Source organism: Hypanus sabinus, chromosome 32, assembly GCF_030144855.1.
Source record: "Hypanus sabinus isolate sHypSab1 chromosome 32, sHypSab1.hap1, whole genome shotgun sequence".
Classification (NCBI taxonomy): Eukaryota; Metazoa; Chordata; class Chondrichthyes; order Myliobatiformes; family Dasyatidae; genus Hypanus; species Hypanus sabinus.
Window position 1 is genome coordinate 5,424,974 of NC_082737.1, and position 19,969 is coordinate 5,444,942.

The window sequence follows — 19,969 nt, forward strand, 5'->3', positions numbered from 1 at the left end:
GCTCCGACCTCCGGCCATTGACGGCGCTGCGGCGACTTCCAGCCACTGTTGTCGATATGGCGACCTCCGAGCACGGATGGCGCTGCGGCGAACTCCTGGTCAGCGCAGGCGCAGTGCCGACCCCAGTCGTGTTTGGTGGTGTTCCGGTTCGGGCGGAGGTGAGGAAGGGTCTAATCTTCGGTTTGTGTAATTCGAGGGTCGATCGCATTGGGAAAGGGTCGGGACGGAGCTCTGCTGGACGGCTGCATGCTCTCCAAGGCCGCGGCTCTGATTTTAGTTTTACCCCCCCCCTGTGGCGGGTTGCAGTGCCGAAGCTGTACGAGGGGTGATTGATGTCCGCAGCTCTCGTTAACTGCGCATGCAGTTCAACTCTTTGAGTGATTATGCAGAAAGTTTGATGTTAATAACTTTTGTGGTACTTCTGTTTCAGATAATTAAAAATTGCTAGTTTTTCTACAATTGACTCCTTCCATTCTAGGCCTCGAACTTATCAATCACCCCTCGTATGGCACCCCCAATTAGTGTACCTGCTGATTTCATGTACTGGGCAACTTCCTTACCCCATTCATGTCATGAGCAGGTACACAAATTGGGTGTGACATATATATGAACAGGACTTCTTATAATGTCAGAACACTAATCCAAGATGAAAGAAATTCTATATATAAATTCTAGAGCTCCACAGAACTATAGTGATAGTTAAGACATTAACAAGATTCTAGCCATCAATCATCTGAACAGGGACACAAGCCTGACTTTCAGAACTGCGTTTGGACCTGGTTAGAAAATTTGACTTAGAGGCAGGCGAAACACAGCTTTTGTCACTTTCACCATGATCAGTCTCTTGTATTTTATTTTTGTTACACTCTTCATCTTAATTACAAACGAAAGGAGTTAACATTGTTTGGTTGAAGCCATAAGGTTGTTAGTGAGAAAATTTACTTCTGTATTAGCGAGTACTCCACGGACCACCACAGATGTAGCCTTACTATAACAACTGAGTCAGAGCAGACAGCAGTGCTTAGCAGTGTTCCTAAGCAGGTATAAAAATAACAGAAATAAAGCAAATAAGTTTTTTACACTTCTGGCCACCTAAACTGGAACCAATTGGAATCAAGTATAAGAAAAGAATGTCTAATGAACTATTGCTAAAGCCACGAATATTGCTGAATATTAGTCTCAAAAGCAGAAGGTTGCCAACTTCGCCTCGTACCGTTTCTGTCGCAGAAATGGTTGGACAGGAATGTACTTGTGAGTGTCAATGCTCACAGTATCTTCACATGCTGGGTTTTACATGGTTAGACCTTTACAGATCCTGTTTAGTCTTTAAATATATAAACAGTTAAAGAAACTTGAATCTTTACATAAATAATTATCGTATCAATACGAATAAAAATTATCTTATTTTGCAAGTGACAGATGTTAACGGGGAGGAGAGCAACTATTCAGGAAGTTTGGAAGTGCGTTTCGTCTCGTTCATTGCCTCACTAAATTACTCCTTTTCGTATCAACACAAAGAGAAAACAAAGCCTCTTTCCAATCAACTAAAAGTGGAACTAGGGCAAGGGATTGATCCGCTATTAATGATAGTTGAAATGACATAAAACTAGCCTAGAAATGTTTTTTTTTCCATTTGGCTTGTGTAAAAAAAAATTCACTTTATGTAGGAGTAGAAGAGGATTTTGGATAATTGCCTTGAATATTTCATCAAAGTCAGGCCGAAGATAAGTGAGCAGTGAATTTTTCTTTCATTATTTTTGACTTTTAACCTTGGTTTTCAATGTTCCTTCCTTGCTTAATATTGCTGCTAATTGGAATCCAATGGTACCCATTGGAAAGAGTGGAAAAATGCTCACACTTGTGTACAGTTATTCCTCGGCTGCAGAGAGACTGAGGATCTGTGAAATGGCGGGAGGCTACAGCAGGGTATGCTGGGAAGACAACGGGTCGAGCGAGACAAACTTCACAAATACCTAAATAAAAAACAGTCACAGCTCCAGGGCTTCACCAAAACCAATCCAATATCCTATCCTAATGGTTTCCCCACCAGTCACCAACCCCTGCTTCCGTAAAATTCCCTCTATTTAATATGCAGCCGCTGTTAAATTCCCCGCTTGTTTATTTTGACTTTGTTACAGAGGTGCTGGAGTGGTGCTCCGGTGAGCTCCGGCATCACTGCACCCCTGTTTAGACCCAAGTAAAATGGACCCGGGGATCAAGCTGCCCCGGTTTATGAGGTGTTGAGCGAGTGTTTCTGGTCTGAGATAAAATGTTTGTTTCTGGAGTTCCTTTGAAACAATGCTGCTAATCTGAGGAGAGAATGAGTTTGTATTCCATCCCTCACAAGGGTAGGCTGGGAATAAATGGGCAGTTCTGTGTTTGCACCAGTAGAAATAGACCTGGGGGGGGTTCAGTGTTCGAACTGTGTTTGGAAATTCCTCCTCGCTGTCACATGTCTGTCAGACAGTGGAAATCAAACAGAAACTCAAGTTGCTGGAGATCTGCACTAAAAATGAAAAACTCTCAATCCATTCTGACAAAAGATTGTGAACCTGAATCATTAAATTTGAATCTCTCCCCACAGCAGTTCCTTACCTGTTCAGCGATTCTGGTGAATCCAGTTTCTTTTTATTCCATTCACTCTGGAATGGTTTAAATTTTCTGATTGTCTTTTATACTTGGGAATGTGTTCAGTGCAGTTGTTGCTAACAAGGTTCACATGAATAATCTCAGGAATCATCGGCATTATGCATGATGAGCATTTGATGGTTATGGTACTGTGCTCAATGGAGTTCAGACGGGGGCGAAAGGGAAGGGGGTGGTTAAGTAAACCTACCGAATGCTGAAAAGCCTGGATACAGTGGACATGGAGAGGATGTTTCCATTAGACGGAGAGTCTGTGATCTGACAGCACAGGCTCAGAATGAAGATGCTTCCCTTTAAAACTGAAACGAGAAAAAATTTCTTCAGCCAAAAGATGGCTGATCTGTGGAATTTGTTGCCACAGAGGTTGGTTGAGGCTGCCATTTGGGTATATTTATGGCAGAGATCAATACACTCATGATTGCTAAGTAGCTTCAGGGTTACAGGAGGAAGTCAGGGATATGGTGTTGGAATAAATCTCAGCCATGGTTGAGTGGTGGAGCAGATTTGATGGATGGAATCACCTAATTCTGTTCCTGCATCTTGTATCTGACCATGACTGAACGATGACTCCTTCCTATCCCACATCAGGTTTTGTGACGTGCGAGATTGTTTGTTTACTGAGATTGTTATATTTGTCTTTACTGTTTAGATTTCAGTGAGCAGGAATATTTTGTTCTGCGTTGTTAATATTTGATATTTTAATATTTGTTAATATTTTGTTAACATGCTTCATTATCTCTCATGCTAAAGTTAGACCTGCGGTGAGAGATTTATTTGAATAAAAACCCACAACTGGAAGTAAACCGCGAATGAAGATGAGGGAACAGCAGCAAGTGAACCAGCCCGAGGACTGAGAGCACCGACTGGAGAGAACCATTCTGACTCGGAGATTCCAGTGATTCAGTCAGGAGCAAGTTTGGTTAGTCTCATTTACACAAACACTGGTCTTACATATCTGTACAGAATAAAGTAGGGAATAGTTGAGGTGAGAATGCATGTATCAGTTAAGTCTGTCAGACAGTTGCAATCACTCCAGGTCTGGTAATGTACTGTCAGTATTCCAGCTCTTTAAAGTCTCTCACATTCCCTCAGTGTTTGCTCATTTGAAGAGCTTGCATCTTCTGAAGTAGCTTTTGGTCAGTTCTGAGTGTGGAGTGGGAAAGAGGGGTGTTACTATCTTGCAAAAAGAAGTAATTGTTTGCAATTACCTGCTGCAGACTCACTGCCCATACCCTGTACATTCTCAACCAGATTATTGACATAGATGACAAGTAGCAATGGGTGTCACCCTGGGGAGCTCCAGGAGGCACGGGCCTTGACTCCAATAAACAGCCTCCCATCATCACCATCTGCTTCCTACCATCGAGCTGTTCCCAGACTCTGGGCTCTGTGACAAACACAATGGTAGCAGCAAGATTAGACAGTGATTAATATAAAGAGAGATTTGTTGCTTCCTGAAAGCTGTCTGATGCAATGGACCAGATCCTCCCTTGCTTACAACTGAATCTGCCCTAGGACCCATCCTCCTGGGTCACACTGTGTCCGATAACCCATATCTCCAACCTCCTTCCACCCCGCCAGTAGCCCCACAACTTTCCCACCATTTACCCCACAACTGCACACATAAACAGATCCTCGTTACCGACACCTACTCTCACAGTTTGGGGAACCAGAACTAACTGATCCGACATTCCCGGCCCAGACTGTCCAGCTGTCTGGCTCGCTCCCGGCCCTTTCCCACTGCAACCGACCTTCGATTTATATCCAAGATCAGCCCCTTCTTCATCGCTGCCCAACCAGGCTCAGAGCTCGTTAAGGAGCGTCATGTGTGGCCCCTTGTCAAAGGTCTGAAAATCCAAGTACACAATATCAACCAATTCTCCTTTGTCTACCCTGCTTATTATTTCTCAAAGCATTCCAACAAATTCATCAGGCAAGATTTTCCCTTGAGGAAACAATGCTGACTCTGGCCTATTTTATCTTATGCTTCCAAGTACCCTGAGCTCACATCCTTAACAATCGACTCCAACATCTTTCAAACCACTGTCAGACTAAGTGACCTATAGTTTCCTTCCTTCTGCCTCTCTCCCTTCTTGAAGAGTGGAGTGACTTCTGCAATTTTCCAGTCTTCCAGAGCCATTTCTAAATTGAGTGATTCTTGAAGGATCATTATTAATGCCTCCACAATCTCTCCGGCCACCTCTTTCAGAACTGTGGGTGTAAACCATTTGTTGCAGGTGACTTATCTGTCTTCAGATCTTCAGTTTCTGAAGAACCTTCTCTCTTGTTGTGGTCCCTTTTGTACAGGTCCCACCTTCCTTGGAAGAGAGCCATGGAACCAAAAACCCAAGTCAGTGCTTCAGCTGCATTATTGGCCAATTCTTCTGGAGCGGCTGCTAAATTAATTATTTCCCTGGAATTTCTGGCTACCCCATAGGAGGGAGAGGCAATCAACCATAATCTCTCAGATTCCGTTATACCCCTTCGTTGCCTATTCCAATGGGGTTGATCCTGAGGCTGAGCCAGGATCCTCAAGTGTGGCACAAGGTCAGCCAAGTAGCAACAACCACTCCGACCCTCGTTCCTCCTCGAGAACCCGTCTGGTCGGGTGTGGTTCCATGCAGCTGCCCTGTTCTTTCTCCCGGCAGCCAGGGGTAGGCCCTATTTCCACAAACCCAATAAGTTCCATTTAGTGGTCCAGGGGTATCATGAGTTTGACTCTTGGTATGGTTACTACTTCCCACTTGATAGGGTACACTCTCATTCTGGTTCCACCAACAAGTAGTTCTAGCCACTGCTGGAGATGTAACTCTTATCCCCGGCCATAGCTTGGAGGGGTCTTGTGGAGGAGATCTACGTCTCCAACCCTCAAAGCAACACCATCCCCAGTCTCACCTTCCAGACCTGGATATGGTGCAATTGACAATGCTACCATTACGGCTATCAGAAAACATCAGAACTGAATTTACTTCACCAGTATTCAGGGGCACCACTGACAGGGGGATCATAGTCTTACCATGTTGGAGAATTTCACCACTTACCCAACATGCTCCCCGCTCTACTTGCTTAGCATAGGTGTGGCAGAGGGACAGGAAAGTGTTAAACTGGGGGCTCCCGAGACAGGGGCAGGTTCCCTTAGGGTCATTAAAATCACCATTAACCAGTACATTTTTCAGTCCTTATCAGTTCCGCCAGTAACGTGATACAGTTGCTACTTCCCACTTGATAGGGTGCACTCTCATTCTGGTTACACCAACAAGTAGTACCAGTTTCCTGTGTAAGTTTTGCCAACTTATCTTTCAAAGTACCTTTGGCTCGTTCCACTATGCCTCTGCTTTCAGATGATGGATGCAGTGGAACTGCTGTTTTATAGCAAGTTCTTTACAGATTTCCTCATTTATTTTGGCCCATTGTCCTGGCTTATTTCTGTAAGTCCATAGTGAGGAGTCATAGTGGTATTCTTAGTTGTAGGAACAGCTCAGCCTTCTGGGCGGAGACGGCCGCTTTAAAGGAGGCCTGCTCAATTACACTGGCATGAAAAAGTTTGGGCACCCCTGGTCAAAATTTCTGTTACTGTTAAACGAGTAAAATTTGAACTGATTTCCAAAAGGCATAAGTTAAAGATGACACATTTCTTTAATATTTTAAGCAAGAAAGCTTTTTTATTTCCATCTTTACAGTTTCAAAATACCAAAAAAGGAAGAGGGCCCGAAGCAAAAGTTTGGGCACCCTGCATGGTCAGTATTTAGTAACACCCCCTTTGGCAAGTATCACAGCTTGTAAACGCTTTTTGTAGCCAGCTAAGAGTCTTTCAATTCTTGTTTGGGGGATTTTCACCCTTTCTTCCTTGCAAATGGCTTCTAGTTCTGTGACATTCTTTAGCCGTCTTGCATACACTGATCTTTTGAGGTCCATCCACAGATTCTTGATGATGTTTCGATCGGGGGACTGTGAGGGCCATGGCAAAACCTTCAGCTTGCACCTCTTGAGGTAGTCCATTGTGGATTTTGAGTTATGTTTAGGTTCATTATCTTATTGTAGAAGCCATTCTCTTTTCATCTTCAGCTTTTTTACAGACAGTGTGATGTTTGCTTCCAGAATTTGCTGGTATTTAATTTAATCCATTCTTCCCTCTACCGGTAAAGGTTCTTGCAACTCAGGAAAGTACAGTTCCCATACCAGGCAGTGATGCAGCCAGTCAGGATGCTCTCAATTGTGTTCCTGTAGAAAGTCCTTAGGATTTGGGTCCCCATCCCAAACTTCTTCAACCACCTGAGGTGAAAGAGGCGCTGAGCTTTTTTCACAACACAGCCAGTGTATGCAGACCATGTGAGATCCTTGGTGATGTTTGTGCCATGGAACTTAAAGTTGTTCACCCTCTCAACCCCAGATCCATTGATGTCAGTAGGGGTTAGCCTGTCTCCATTCCTTCTGTCCAGATTCCACATGAGCTGAGGACAGGGATTTATGATATTCTATCCATTATTGGGACTTGGTTGCACCGAACAGTCTGAGCGATTTAGAGGAACAAATTTGTAGAGAGATCGCGGATCATGCCAAGAAACAAAGGTTGATTCAGTAAGTGATTTTAACTTTCCCTATATTGACTGGGACTCGATTACTGTAAAAGGACTAGATGGGGTAGAGTTTGTCAAATGTGCCCTTAATTAGTATGTAGAATTTCCAATGTATAAGTGTGCAATAAGCTGTTAGGAAATGATCCAGGGCTGGTGACAGAAATTAGTGATCATAATGCCATGAGATTCAAAGTAAATATGGGAAAAGAGAGGTCTGGACCAGGGGATGAGATTCTAAATTGGAGAAAGGTCAATTTTGATGTTATCAGAAAGGATCTGACAAGTGTGGTTTAGGACAGGCTGTTTTCTGACAAAGGAGTACTTGGTAAGTGGGAGGCCTTCAGAAATGAAATTTTGAAGGTATCCAGTTCGTATGTGCCTGCCAAAATAGAAGTTGAAAGATAACTGGTGCAGGGAACCTTGGTTCTCAAGAGATATTGAAGCTCCGGATATTTTGTTCCTCTAAATGCCTCAAACTGTTGGGTGCTGCCAAGACTCATTAATGACTGACTCATTAATCATCATTCTATGTCCTGAACTCATCTGACTTGTTTATTAGTCTTCTGTTGGTTTCTCAAAGCTTCCCAATAGTTTTTGCTCTTTTGTTTGCCCTCTCTTTAGCTGTTATGTTGGCTTTGGCTTCTCATTTCAGCCATGGTTGTGTCCTCCTTCCTTTCCAATGCTTCCACTTCTTTGGGATGTATCGATCACTCAGTTCCTGCATTGCTCCCTGAAACTCCAGCCATTGCTGCTCCATTGTCATTCCTACCTTTTCCCTTCCAGACAAGTTTGGCCAGCTTCTCTGACATAGAAACATTGAGAAGTTCAGTACAGAAACAGGCTATTTGGCCCATCTAGTCAATGCTGAAAAAACATTTACTCTGTCTAATGCGACTACCTGCACCGGGACCATCGCCCTCCATACCTCTACCATCCAGGCTTCCATCCAAACTTATTTTAAATGGTGAAACCGAGCTCATATTCACCACTTGTGCTGACATCTCATTCCACACTCTCACAACCATTTCAGTGAAGAGCTTTTCCACATGTTTCCATTGAATTTTCACCTTCCCAACTTACCATGACCTCTGGTTGATGTCCCACACAACCTCAGTGGAAAATGCTGCTGGCGTTTACCCCATCTGTACCCTCATAATTTTGTATACTAACAAATCCTCAAAGCAATGTATAATCTCCTTGTTTATGTTTAGAGCCTTTTTTTAGGTGGATAAGATGATGAGGGGCATTGATCGAGTGGATAGTCAGAGGTTTTTTTACCCAGGGATGAAATGGCTAACACGAGGGGGCATAGTTTTAAGGTGCTTGGAAAAAGATACTGAGGGGATGTCAGGGGTAAGTTTTTTTTATACAGAGAGTGGTGGGTCTGTGGAGAGTGTTTCAGTTCCTGTGGGGCCAGGCTCCCATGTAGCTCAGTAGGAACAGGGAAGAATACCAATGGAGAGAGTCAAACTGAGCCTGGTCACAGATTGGAGATGGCAGAAATGCCCCATTCTTGTAGAGAGCATCAGAGAGTTTGATGGTCATTCCAGATACCAGCACTTTGCCCAGTTAGAAGATGATTTCTGTCTCCAACTTGGGTTGAACTTCACTGTAACAGTATGGTGTCAGTTCACCCCTTGACAACTAAAGTGATCTCATCTGAAATGTTGTTCTACACCCATTAATGGATTTTGTAAATCTTTTTACAGGTTACAAATGACAAGGAATTTGTCTATGGAAATCCTGAACACAACAGGCCAGTTTTGCTGTCCTTGTCCAGATATTTAAGAAGAGACACAAGGGATTCACTCTATCATCTTTCCAGCTCAGACTGTGGGGACGGATTCACTCCATCATCTGACTGACTGGCACGTCCGTCATTTTTACATGGGGGGGGGGGTGTTCCCATTCACCTGCTCAGACAGTGGGAATGGATTCAATCGGTCATTTCAACTGAAGGTACATCAGTAAGTTCACGCTGGAAAAGGCCATTCACCTGTTCTGTGTGTGAGAAGGGATTCAGTCGGTCTTCCCACCTGTGGACACACCAGTCAGTTCACACTGGGCAGAGGCTGGTCATCTGCTGAATTTGTGGGGAAGGGATTCACTCGATCATCTGACCTAATGGCTCATCAGCGAGTTCACACCAGGGAGCGGCCATTCACCTGCTCGGACTGTGGAAAGGGATTCACTAAATCATCTCACCTACTGAGACACCAGTCAGTTCACACTGGCGAGCGGCCGTTCACCTGCTCAGACTGTGGGAAGGGATTCACTTGCCCATCTAAACTGAAGGTACATCAGCGAGTTCACACTGGAGAGAGGCCATTCACCTGCTCAGACTGTGGGAAGGGATTCACTCAGTCTTTTGAACTGAAGGTACACCAGCGAGTTCACACTGGGGAATGGCCTTTCACCTGCTCAGACTGCGGGAAGGGATTCACTCAGTCATCCCATCTGAAGGTACATCAGAGAGTTCACACAGGAGAGAGGCCGTTCACCTGCTCAGACTGTGGGAAGGGTTTCACTCAGTCATCTGAACTGAAGGTACATCAGCGAGTTCACACTGGGCAGAGACCATTTACCTGCTCAGACTGTGGGAAGGGATTCACTCAGTCAACTCATCTACAAAGACACCAGTCAGTTCACACTGGGGAGAGGCCGTTCACCTGCTCATTATGTGGGAAGGGATTCTCTCAGTCATCTAAACTGAAGGTACATCAGCGAGTTCACACTGGGGAGAGGCCGTTCACCTGCTCAGACTGTGGGAAGGGATTCAGTTGCTCATCTACCCTGAAGGTACATCAACAAGTTCACAGTAGGGAGTGGCGTTTCACCTGCTCAAACTGTGGGAAGGGATTCTCTCAGTCATCTAAACTGAAGGTACATCAGCGAGTTCACACGGGAGAGAGGCCATTCACCTGCTCAGACTGTGGGAAGGGATTCACTTGCTCATCTAAACTGCAGGTACATCAGCGAGTTCACACTGGAGAGAGGCCGTTCATCTGCTCATTCTGTGGGAAGGGATTCACTCAGTCATTTGAACTGAAGGTACACCAGCGAGTTCACACTGGGGAGCGGCCATTCACCTGCTCAGATTGTGGGAAAGGATTCACTTGCTCATCCCATCTGAAGGCACATCAGCGAGGTCACACCGGGGAGAGGCCGTTCACCTGCTCAGACTGTGGGAAGGGATTCACTCAGTCATCTGAACTGAAGGTACACCAGCGAGTTCACACTGGGGAGCGGCCGTTCACCTGCTCAGATTGCGGGAAAGGATTCACTTGCTCATCCCATCTGAAGGCACATCAGCGAGGTCACACTGGGGAGAGGCCGTTCACCTGCTCAGACTGTGGGAAGGGATTCACTCAGTCATCTGAACTGAAGGTACATCAGCGAGTTCACACTGGGGAGAGGCCGTTTATCTGCTCAAACTGTGGGAAGGGATTCACTCAGTCATCTCACCTACTGAGACACCAGTCAGTTCACACAGGGGAGTGACTGTTCACCTTCTCAGACTGTAAGAAAGGATTCACTCGGTCATCCACCCGAATGGCACACCAGCGAGTTCACAATGGGAGCAGCCATTCACCTGCTCAGACTGTGGGAAAGGATTCACTCGGTCATCTCAACTGAAGGTACATCAACTTGATGCAAATACAGTGTGACGTTCACTTCTCCTCTCGTAACATTTGACGAATGCGTCTACTGGGTCCCCTTTGTCAAAACCCATAACAATCATTGTTGTGTTTTTCAAACCAGCACACGTCTCCCATCATGTCGTTGTATATCTCGTGAAGCTGAGTGTATATTTAGATGCAAGCACATTATAGTTAATTTCCTTTCCTCGTAGTTATCGAGGTAAGGTATTGCTCTCTCATGACCAGTTGATTGAACAGGCTCTCAAGGATGTGCCGATATATTTACCAATTTTCTTAAGCTACTGTACCCAGAACGGTGTGGTTCATGTATGTTCTGATTTGAGTTGCTCCCCCTGCTGCCCCCTCTCTGATAGCAGATAGATAGTAGCATCCCCAGCAGTTTTCCCTTCCCAGCCAGGGTGGTTGACAATCTCCTCATATTGCAGCAATTTTCCCAATGTATTTCTGAAGGTATCCACTCCAATTATACAAATCCAAGTCCTTTGAACTTGCAGAATTTCCCAAATTCATGCTGTTAGAAACCGCACGCTAGCCAGCCCTAGATTGCTTTGTACCTCACCCACATGGTCCGACTCGAGTCCCCCACTGAACAAAACGATTTATCCTTGAACCCAACCAGGGACGTAAATTCTGAATCACGCCGTGCAATAATGATCAGTGAGGTACAGAGAATCTGTACTTACCGACAAATGACTTTGATTGTCTCAACGTAGGTTCATAAACTATCTACCTGTGTGCATCCCACTAGATTCCCTGACTCACCATGAACAGTCAATGATGAGAAAATATATTACCCCATCTCAGCATGGTGTCATCTCCACGTACCCGTCTTTTCTCCTTAACCCTTAAATCCCCTACTATGCAAAACTCTATCCAACTCTGTCTTAAATATATTCACTGCGGTAGCCTATTCTGCAATATTGGGCAGAGAGTTCCTCAGATTCACCACTCCCTGGGAAAAGCAGTTCCTTCTCATCTCCGTCCAAAATCTAAATGGTGATGCTCTATCTAGTCTGATCTACCAGTGGAAACAACTTTCCTGTCTCTATCGTATCCACCCGTTTCATAATGTCATATGTTCCTATCGCCTGTAACTCCAGGCCACAGCCTTCAAAAGACCCCTGAAAAGGAAGAAAATAGATATTAAAGATAGAAATAGAGCTGTTTTGGAAGATGCAAGCAATGCAGATTCCGTTAGGCTCCATCATCCTCAGCTCTGCCATGAGGATAATTATATGGGAGGTATCACACTAAAGGAGTACACCTTTACTCCATCACTAAGGCGTTAAAGACTATAGTTATCAATTGGAGTTGCTTGTGGCATCGGTCCCAGTATAGTCCAAGTCTGTTACTTAAACGGTGTTAATGGCCATTGTTAAGCTTAATACTATGCAACAAATCAATCGCTCAGTCTCAATCCTATCTTTGGTCGGTGATTGGAGGTGAGAAGACGATTAAATCATTGGAGATTTGGTCGCATGCTGAAGTCATGATTTTAATCTGTTGAATATTGCGTACGATACCTAACTACCAGCGTCCCTTTGCTTTAGACTCGAAATGATTTATTAAATAACGGTTAATACTTATCATAGATTATTTGTTCGCTGTTCAACAAGAAAAAAAAGTAGATCATGCTCTGCGATAGTTTGAACGCACTGAGAGTGTTAAATATTTCACAAGGACTGGGCATTTGTGAGTTCAGTTGAAAGAGAAACACAGGTAATACATGCGTGAATGAGCGGACGGCATTCGTGAGATTCTTAAGATTGCATTGAAAACATGTTTGAATTTATCCTTTCTTTCACAATGGGATCTCACTGTTTACAAATGTCTGCTTTAATCGGTTGAAATAAATTTGCAGGGACATGTGAATATCAAAGACTGCTTCCTTTTCCGTAATTGAATGTGTTAGTTTATGGGGGCCGCCATCAACCACATCTGGTTTCCCTTTGTTCTTTATAATATTTGAAAAGGATTTTCACCAGGTAGTAAATGTTTATTCTATATACGCCAGTTACCGTCGAAAGTTTTGAAGGAACAAACGTTCGAGTTTTGATTTTTGTTTTGCCTTCCCTGTGTTCTTTAGTTTGTTTGCTTTGGTGTTGATTTCAGAGGGAGACATGGATTCCCCACTGGCCATGTGAAATCAAGGTTAAAATGATCGAGATATGATTGCATCTATTCTGGGTAAGATAAACCCGCTGTGCAAAGGTATATCGACATTCAGACAAACTCGTGTATACTTGAACTGGGAATTTGACATTCGCATTCTCGGAGCTGTTTCATTTGGGAAACACCAGAGGATGCTGCAGAAGACTTTGAAACGCTGGTTTTGAGTTGCAGGGTTCCATGGGAAAAGATTGCTTTACTGTAATCGCAGTATTTGCCCTGTTATAAAAACACGAGAATTCAGCTTAGTGAGTGTGCAGTTTCATTCCGGATTCAGTATTTTGCTTTCCTCATCATCCCTAACTCAGTAAATTATACAAGTGCTGTAGAATGACTAAATTAATCCCAGTCTCTCAAAACACTATAATAGCAGAGTCTAGATATAGTTGCAGCGTGTATTAAAGATTATACCTTCCTTGGGGAACATCTCCATGCACTGCCTCATCCGCTTTCCCTTGCTTAGCCAATTCGTGCCCAGTCAAACGCCTTAACAATTAATATGCCCCAGTTCGATTCTTCTGACTTCATCTGCCTATTTTGCATTTGTCCATGGAAATTATTCTGGTTTAAAGGGACGACCTGACCTCACAGAACCATGCTGACTTTCCCCAACCAGGATACATTTCTCCAGATACTGATAAATTTTGTCTTTAAGAAACCTTTCGTTTCCCTTGTCCACAACTGACCGAAGACTCACTGGCCCATAACTCTCAGAACTACATTATATTTCTTGATAAGGGGAATAACATCTGCCATTCTCTGTGACAGTGATGACACAAATGTCACGTCCTAAAGCGCAGCAATATCTTCGAATATGTACACTATGCTGGAAGAACTCAGCAGGTCGGGCAGCATCCGTGAGAAAAGAATAGCCAATGTTTCGGGCTGAGACCCTTCATCAGGAATGGGGGGGGGAGAGAGGGCCGAAGCCCAGTAATAGAGATAGGGGAGGGGGTAGGGCTAGAGGCGCCGGGTGGAAAACCAATCAGAGGAAAGATAAAGGGGGAGGGGATAAGCATGAAAGAACTGTAGAGATAAAGGAGCAGAAAGTTGAAAGGGGAGAGAGGCAGAGAGAGACCTGGGATAGGGGGAGGGGGAGAGAATTACTGGAAATTGGAGAATTCAATGTTCTTACCACCAGGCTGGAGGCTACCCAGATGGTAGATGAGGCGTTGCACCTCCAACCTGAGTTTGGCCTCATCATGGCAGTTGGGGAGGCCATGTGTGGACATATCTAGATGGGAATGAGAGGCAGAGTTGAAGTGGGTGGCAACCGGGAGGTCCTGTCTATTGTGACGGATGGAGCGGAGGTGCTCGATGAAGCGGTGCCCCAATCTGCTTTGGGTCTCACCGATGTAGAGGAGGCCACACTGGGAGCAGCGGATGCAATAGACAACTCCAACAGACTCGCAGGTGAAGTGTTGCCTCACCTGGAAGGACTGTCTGGGGCCCGGAATGGTGGTAAGGGGGGAGGTGTGGGAACAGGTGTAGCATTTGCGCTTACAGGGATAAGTGCCGGGTGGGGGTTCTGTGGGGAGGGACGTGTGGACCAGGTAGTCGCGGAGGGAACGATCCCTGCAAAAAGCTGAGAGGGGTAGGGAGGAAAAGATGTGCTTGGTGGTGGGGTCCTGTTGAAGGTGGCGGACGTTGCGGAGGATAATGTGTTGGATCCGGAGGCTGTGGGGTGATATCTTCGCTCGCTTTCTATCATTACCTGGATTACAAACCTTGTAGCTCCTGGGAAAGGTTTATTTTCATGTTTTCCCAATTTCCAGCTCGTAGTTCTAAGCTTCTGCATGTCCCAGCACATCTGTCCTTTTTCTCTGTATCCACATTCATCAATGTCGCAGTCACTGGTGAATATCGAAGCAAAGGGTCAGTAAGGACCTTCACTGCCTCCTTGCACTCCTGACACATGCTTCCTCTTTAATTGCTATCTCGTCGTCCTCCTTTTTTACACATCCGAGGGCTTCTCATGTCCCCTTCTGTCCATTGTTAAATTCCTCCTGGTTACATTGTGTCGTTCCATAGCCCTGCCTGATCCTTTCTTCCCAAACCTTAAGTTTATTTATTTCTTCTTGAAGAGGAGTTCCTTATCTCTTACCAACCAGGGTTACTATAGGGTCCATCAATGAAATTGCCTGTACTGAAACCCAAACTAATGGTCCATTAACAATCGTCATATTTCTGTTGTGCATTAGGAACAAATCATGTCCCAACTTGGGCTAGCTACTAATTTCCTACCTAATAGCATCAATTAAATGCATTCCATACTGTCTGCTCCCATCACAGTGTAAGGTATTAGTAAACATCCATATAACCATATAACTAGATAACAATTAGAGCATGGAAACAGAGCATCTCGGCCCTTGTCGTCCATGCTGAACGCTTTCTCTCACCTAGTCCCACTGACCCGCACTCAGCCTATAACCCTTCAATCCTTTCCTGTCCATATACCTATCCATTTTTTAATGACAATATTGAACCTGCCTCTACCACTTCTACTGGAAGCTCATTCCACACAGCTACCACTCTCTGAGTAAAGAAGTTCCCCCTCGTGTTACCCCTAAACTTTTGCCCCTTAACTCTCAACTCATGTCCTCGTGTTTGAATCTCCCCTACTCCCAATGGAAAAACCCTATCCACGTCAACTCTATCTATCCCCCTCATAAATTTAAATACCCCTATCTAGTCCCCACTCAACCTTCTGCACCACAAAGAATAAACTAACTTGTTCAACCTTTCTCTGTAACTTAGGTGCTGAAACCCAGGTAACGTTCTGGCAAACCTCCTCTGTACTCTCTCTAGTTTGTTGACATGTTTCCTATAATTCGGTCACCAGAACTGTATGCAATACCTGGAATTTGGCCTCACCAATGCCTTGTACAATTTTAACATTACATTCCATCTCCTATACTCAATGCTCTGATTTATAAAGGCCAGCATAACAAAAGCTTTCTTCACCACCCTATCCAAATGAGATTCCACCTTCAGGGAACTATGCACCATTATTTCTAGATCACTCTATTCTATTGCATTCTTCAATGCCCTACCATTTAGCATATATGTCCTATTTTGATTAGTCTTACCAAAATGTCTAATAACTGTGCCGTATCATTCTGAAATGCTGACCCGCAGAGAGATCTGTTTCACTTTCCAATACTAGTTCTAGGATGGACTATTCGCTAGTCCACCTGCCCGCTTACTGTGATAGGACTCCTTCCCGGACGTAACCGAGAAGTTCTCTCTCATCTAAACCTTTGTAAACAGAGTAAGTGCCCATGAATATTAGTGAAGTTTAAGTTGCCTGTGACAACAGCCGTGTTTATATGGCACCTGTCCAAAATCTATTTCCCGATCTGTCACTGTCTCTGATTGTTGTTTTCGTGATGGGAACTCTGTACAGAATACTCTCAAGCGAGTGCTTGTTCCCTTCCTACTTCTGAGTTCCACTCACCGTCTATTAATGTACAGACCCATCACAGTATCCTGCCGTTCCGCAGCTGTGATACTATCACACTCGCCCTGTATTTAAAAAGGCTTTCCCTTTACTCCCCTTTACCCAACTATGAGCATTTTGATATATCTGAACCCCGAGATGTCCCGATGTCATTCCTCCGCTTGAGATTGAACTGACATTATTTCCTCTACATGGTGGCATCCGTTAGTCTAGCGAGACCATGGATCTGTGCTTGGAATGTCTACTGGAGTGTCCTCTCCAGGGCGCAGGCCTGGGCAAGTTTATATGGAAGACCGACAGTTGCCCCTGCTGCAAGTCTCCCCACTGCATGACACCGATGTTTTCCAAGGGAAGGGCAAAGGCTTGGCAGCTCATACATGAGGAATAAAAATCATTTGTTTACGTCTCCGTCTAAATGTACAATGTGCAATCATAGAAATTTATATTAAATTGTAATAAATCGAATTGTCAATGTAACATAGAAAAACACTCAAATCAGCGTGAGCTAATCAGACCGATGTCATGGTGGCTGAACTTGACCCGGAGACTGCTGGTCCTGACTTTTATGCTGCGGTACCCTTTCCCGGATGATTTTCAAGTCTCTGCGATACTTTGGAATTCAGTCATTTTAGGATAATCAGGGACATGAAAGTTTGAATTCATGACATATTTGCCAAATCTACTCATTTTAAAACTACTTTATTCGAAGCTGGGCTGAATTGCAATTAGAGTGGGCGTTATCTACAGAGATGACCATTTAATGTAAACATGTACTTCATTCCATTCTTCAATTCTTTTCTGAATTTCCTCTGTGTGAGTGTATAGATACAAGTATTGGTGCACATACTCAGAATTTGCAAGATGAACCCAAATTGTATATATACAGGGGAACCGAAATATTTGTCCTCCTAAAAAAAGTTTTCCACTTGCTATTTCAGGGTATGAACTGTGTAGGGCATCCAAAATAATATGAAATTAGCAGAAATTGCAAACAATAAAATCATTGATTTTCTGCGGTTTTCCACCTCGGTATCCTTCTGATTGTCACTGCTGTTCCGAAGTCCTCTGCGGACTCTATTTGCCGCAACTATATGTCTCACTGTTAACCCATTGAACACTGGAATTAAGCTGATAGGTAGCAATAGTGTTAAAATACTCTCCAGTAATTCGTATACTCTCCACACGAGTAAAGTAGCGTATTCATCTTTGAAGGCGCAATGCCACGGCACGTTGTCAATAATGACGTAAGGTTCAACAGCAAAGTAAAACGGGGCACATCTCCCACAGCTCACTATAACCACGGTCACCATAACCACCGTTGCTGTTCTCTCAGTGCAGTATCGTTCCCCGAGCTTTTGACAACATATTGCGATGAAACGATCAAAGGTAAAACTGACTGTAAACCAAACAGAACAGTCCATCGTTATTCCCCTACAAATATCTGTCAGAGCACGTACAGGAGTGATGAGCAGGGATCTTGAATACATGTAGATACTGTTGTTGTGTTGCACTAAAGCAACAACGATAACCACCATCAGATCCGCTGTTGCCATTCCAACCAGGTAACGGGTGATGCATTTGGAGAGTCCGCATTTTCCCCGAGATAGGATGCCAATTGCAGTTATATTAACTACAGGAAATTAGAAACAAAACAGGATTATCATTAGTGGCAACTGTCTGAATGCCTACCATTCTTCCAATACTATGCAGGGTATGTTTTTTTTTCGAAGTGAAGAGCAGAAATTCGATGTGTACCGGCATCATCGAAAGACTCCTGCTGGAGGACCAGAATGGACCGCTAACTTTCCGACCGTTTAGAGCGAGGCTTCTGATTTCCACGACTCACCTACCGGTGAGCGGTCGATCGCTCCAGCAAACATCACCATGAACAACGCCATTTCCATTATTAGAATGAAACAGCTGAAGGGGTTATTTGAAATCAAATTCAGGAGTTTTAAAGCATAAATTATAATTTAGATTCGAAAAAGATGCCGATCTGGAAAAAGGATCACTGTCGCTTCAAAAAGCTGAGCAAGGTCCAACTACGAAACTATTGGTAGCAACATATTTGACAAAAAAAAATTAAAAAAAAATATTCCCGATGTGATATATATATATATCATTTGCTTAAATCCTCAATTCTGGAAACAAAATTCAGGTGATGGTACCATCTGTGCTGTTCTCCGAACAGCGCAGTGGAACAAAACCAAGACGACGGCGCTATACATTGAGTGACCGGCTCCAGTCTCTTACCAGGGACACCGAACGCTACAATTGCAGGATAGAAAACGGCCGCGATGTAGTAAATCGCTGCATGCCCCATATTCCGTCTGAAGCCACGTTCAAAGGATCGTATGGACCAGTGATCAGTTTTACAGGGTTATATGCAATTTAGAGTAATTCCACTGAGTCAATTATTGTGGTTATCACATGAGTTGCATTATGGACAACCAGCTACACAAACACATACATTAAATCGTTTTTTTCACTCTGTCACAGTGCCATGAATACGTATCCCCAAGGGACGTTACCATTTACTAACTTTTAAACCAAGATAATATGAACATTGCCAATTTAATTTCTGGCTTCAGCTGCTGAAATGGGGCAATTTCTGATCAATGTTGTATCTAACATAGACAATCATCCTGAACAATGAACATGGATGATCACCTTCCAATAGATTTATTTTGTCACCTCGGCGGAGCACATTCGCTTCCAAAGTTCGGGGTCGGGATATTAGCTCGGCAAATGAAATGGATTACAGGTTATTGAAGGGGGAGATAGGACATTTTTTTTTCATGTTCTTGTCATTTCCAGTCATTTGAATGACGAAACTCACAGTAAATATCTGATGACATGTTTCAAAATAAATACACTGTACGTATGTTATTCTAAGCACACAAACGAGATCGAGAGCAATATTCCAGGGACGTTCCATAATAAAAAGATACAGACTTTATCTGCGGCTTGTGAACGGATTGTTGAACGTTCTCTTCTGGATTAGCAGCGAGGGGTGGTTGATTCTTTGAATGTAACAAGTGTAGTGCAGGGGTTGGTGTCCAACCTGTTGTTATTTATCATGTATTTTAGATGTATCTTCGATGTCGATTCAGAAAACAGAATCAGTGGGGAAAAAAAAATCGGACAAACCCTAGGTTGGGACGCTGTTACAGCCAGGAACTCTATCCAAGGTTGCAACTTGATGTTGACTGGCTGGAAAATGTGTTGGAAAATGGCAGATGGAATTTAATAGAGACAAGTATGAGTTTGTCTGCTTTGTGAGGATAGATACAACAGGTTAAGAAGCACATTGAATGGGTAGAATTTAATGTGCAGAAGGTAAGCAGCATCACGGGCAGATCAGTTTGTATTGAGCTCTAATCACATCATGTCACTGAATGCAGGAGTTGAGACGTTAGGGTGAAGCTGTACAACACGTTATTGCGGCCACAGAT

General features: G+C 43.9%; 1 protein-coding gene across 5 annotated transcripts; it reads left to right on the forward strand.

The window, feature by feature from the left end:
• Positions 1-24: 24 nt before the first annotated feature.
• On the forward strand, positions 25-13,332 carry LOC132384426 (zinc finger protein 229-like). 5 transcript variants are annotated; one of them, XM_059955584.1, is made up of 4 exons: positions 25-158; positions 3,397-3,565; positions 6,327-6,383; positions 8,933-13,332. In XM_059955584.1, the coding sequence occupies exon 4, from the start codon at positions 9,348-9,350 to the stop codon at positions 10,722-10,724; it is 1,377 nt and encodes a 458-aa protein (XP_059811567.1). In that variant the 5' UTR covers positions 25-158; positions 3,397-3,565; positions 6,327-6,383; positions 8,933-9,347; the 3' UTR covers positions 10,725-13,332. The 5 variants fall into 5 exon arrangements, with proteins under 5 accessions (XP_059811567.1, XP_059811565.1, XP_059811564.1 ...); XM_059955582.1 differs by having other exon boundaries at positions 3,397-7,224; XM_059955581.1 differs by having other exon boundaries at positions 4,954-13,332.
• The last annotated feature ends 6,637 nt before the right edge of the window (positions 13,333-19,969 follow it).

Bases quoted from the DNA above. Each gene is read 5' to 3' on its own strand.
- LOC132384426 (XM_059955582.1), top strand. From the start codon at position 9,348: ATGGCTCATCAGCGAGTTCACACCAGGGAGCGGCCATTCACCTGCTCG.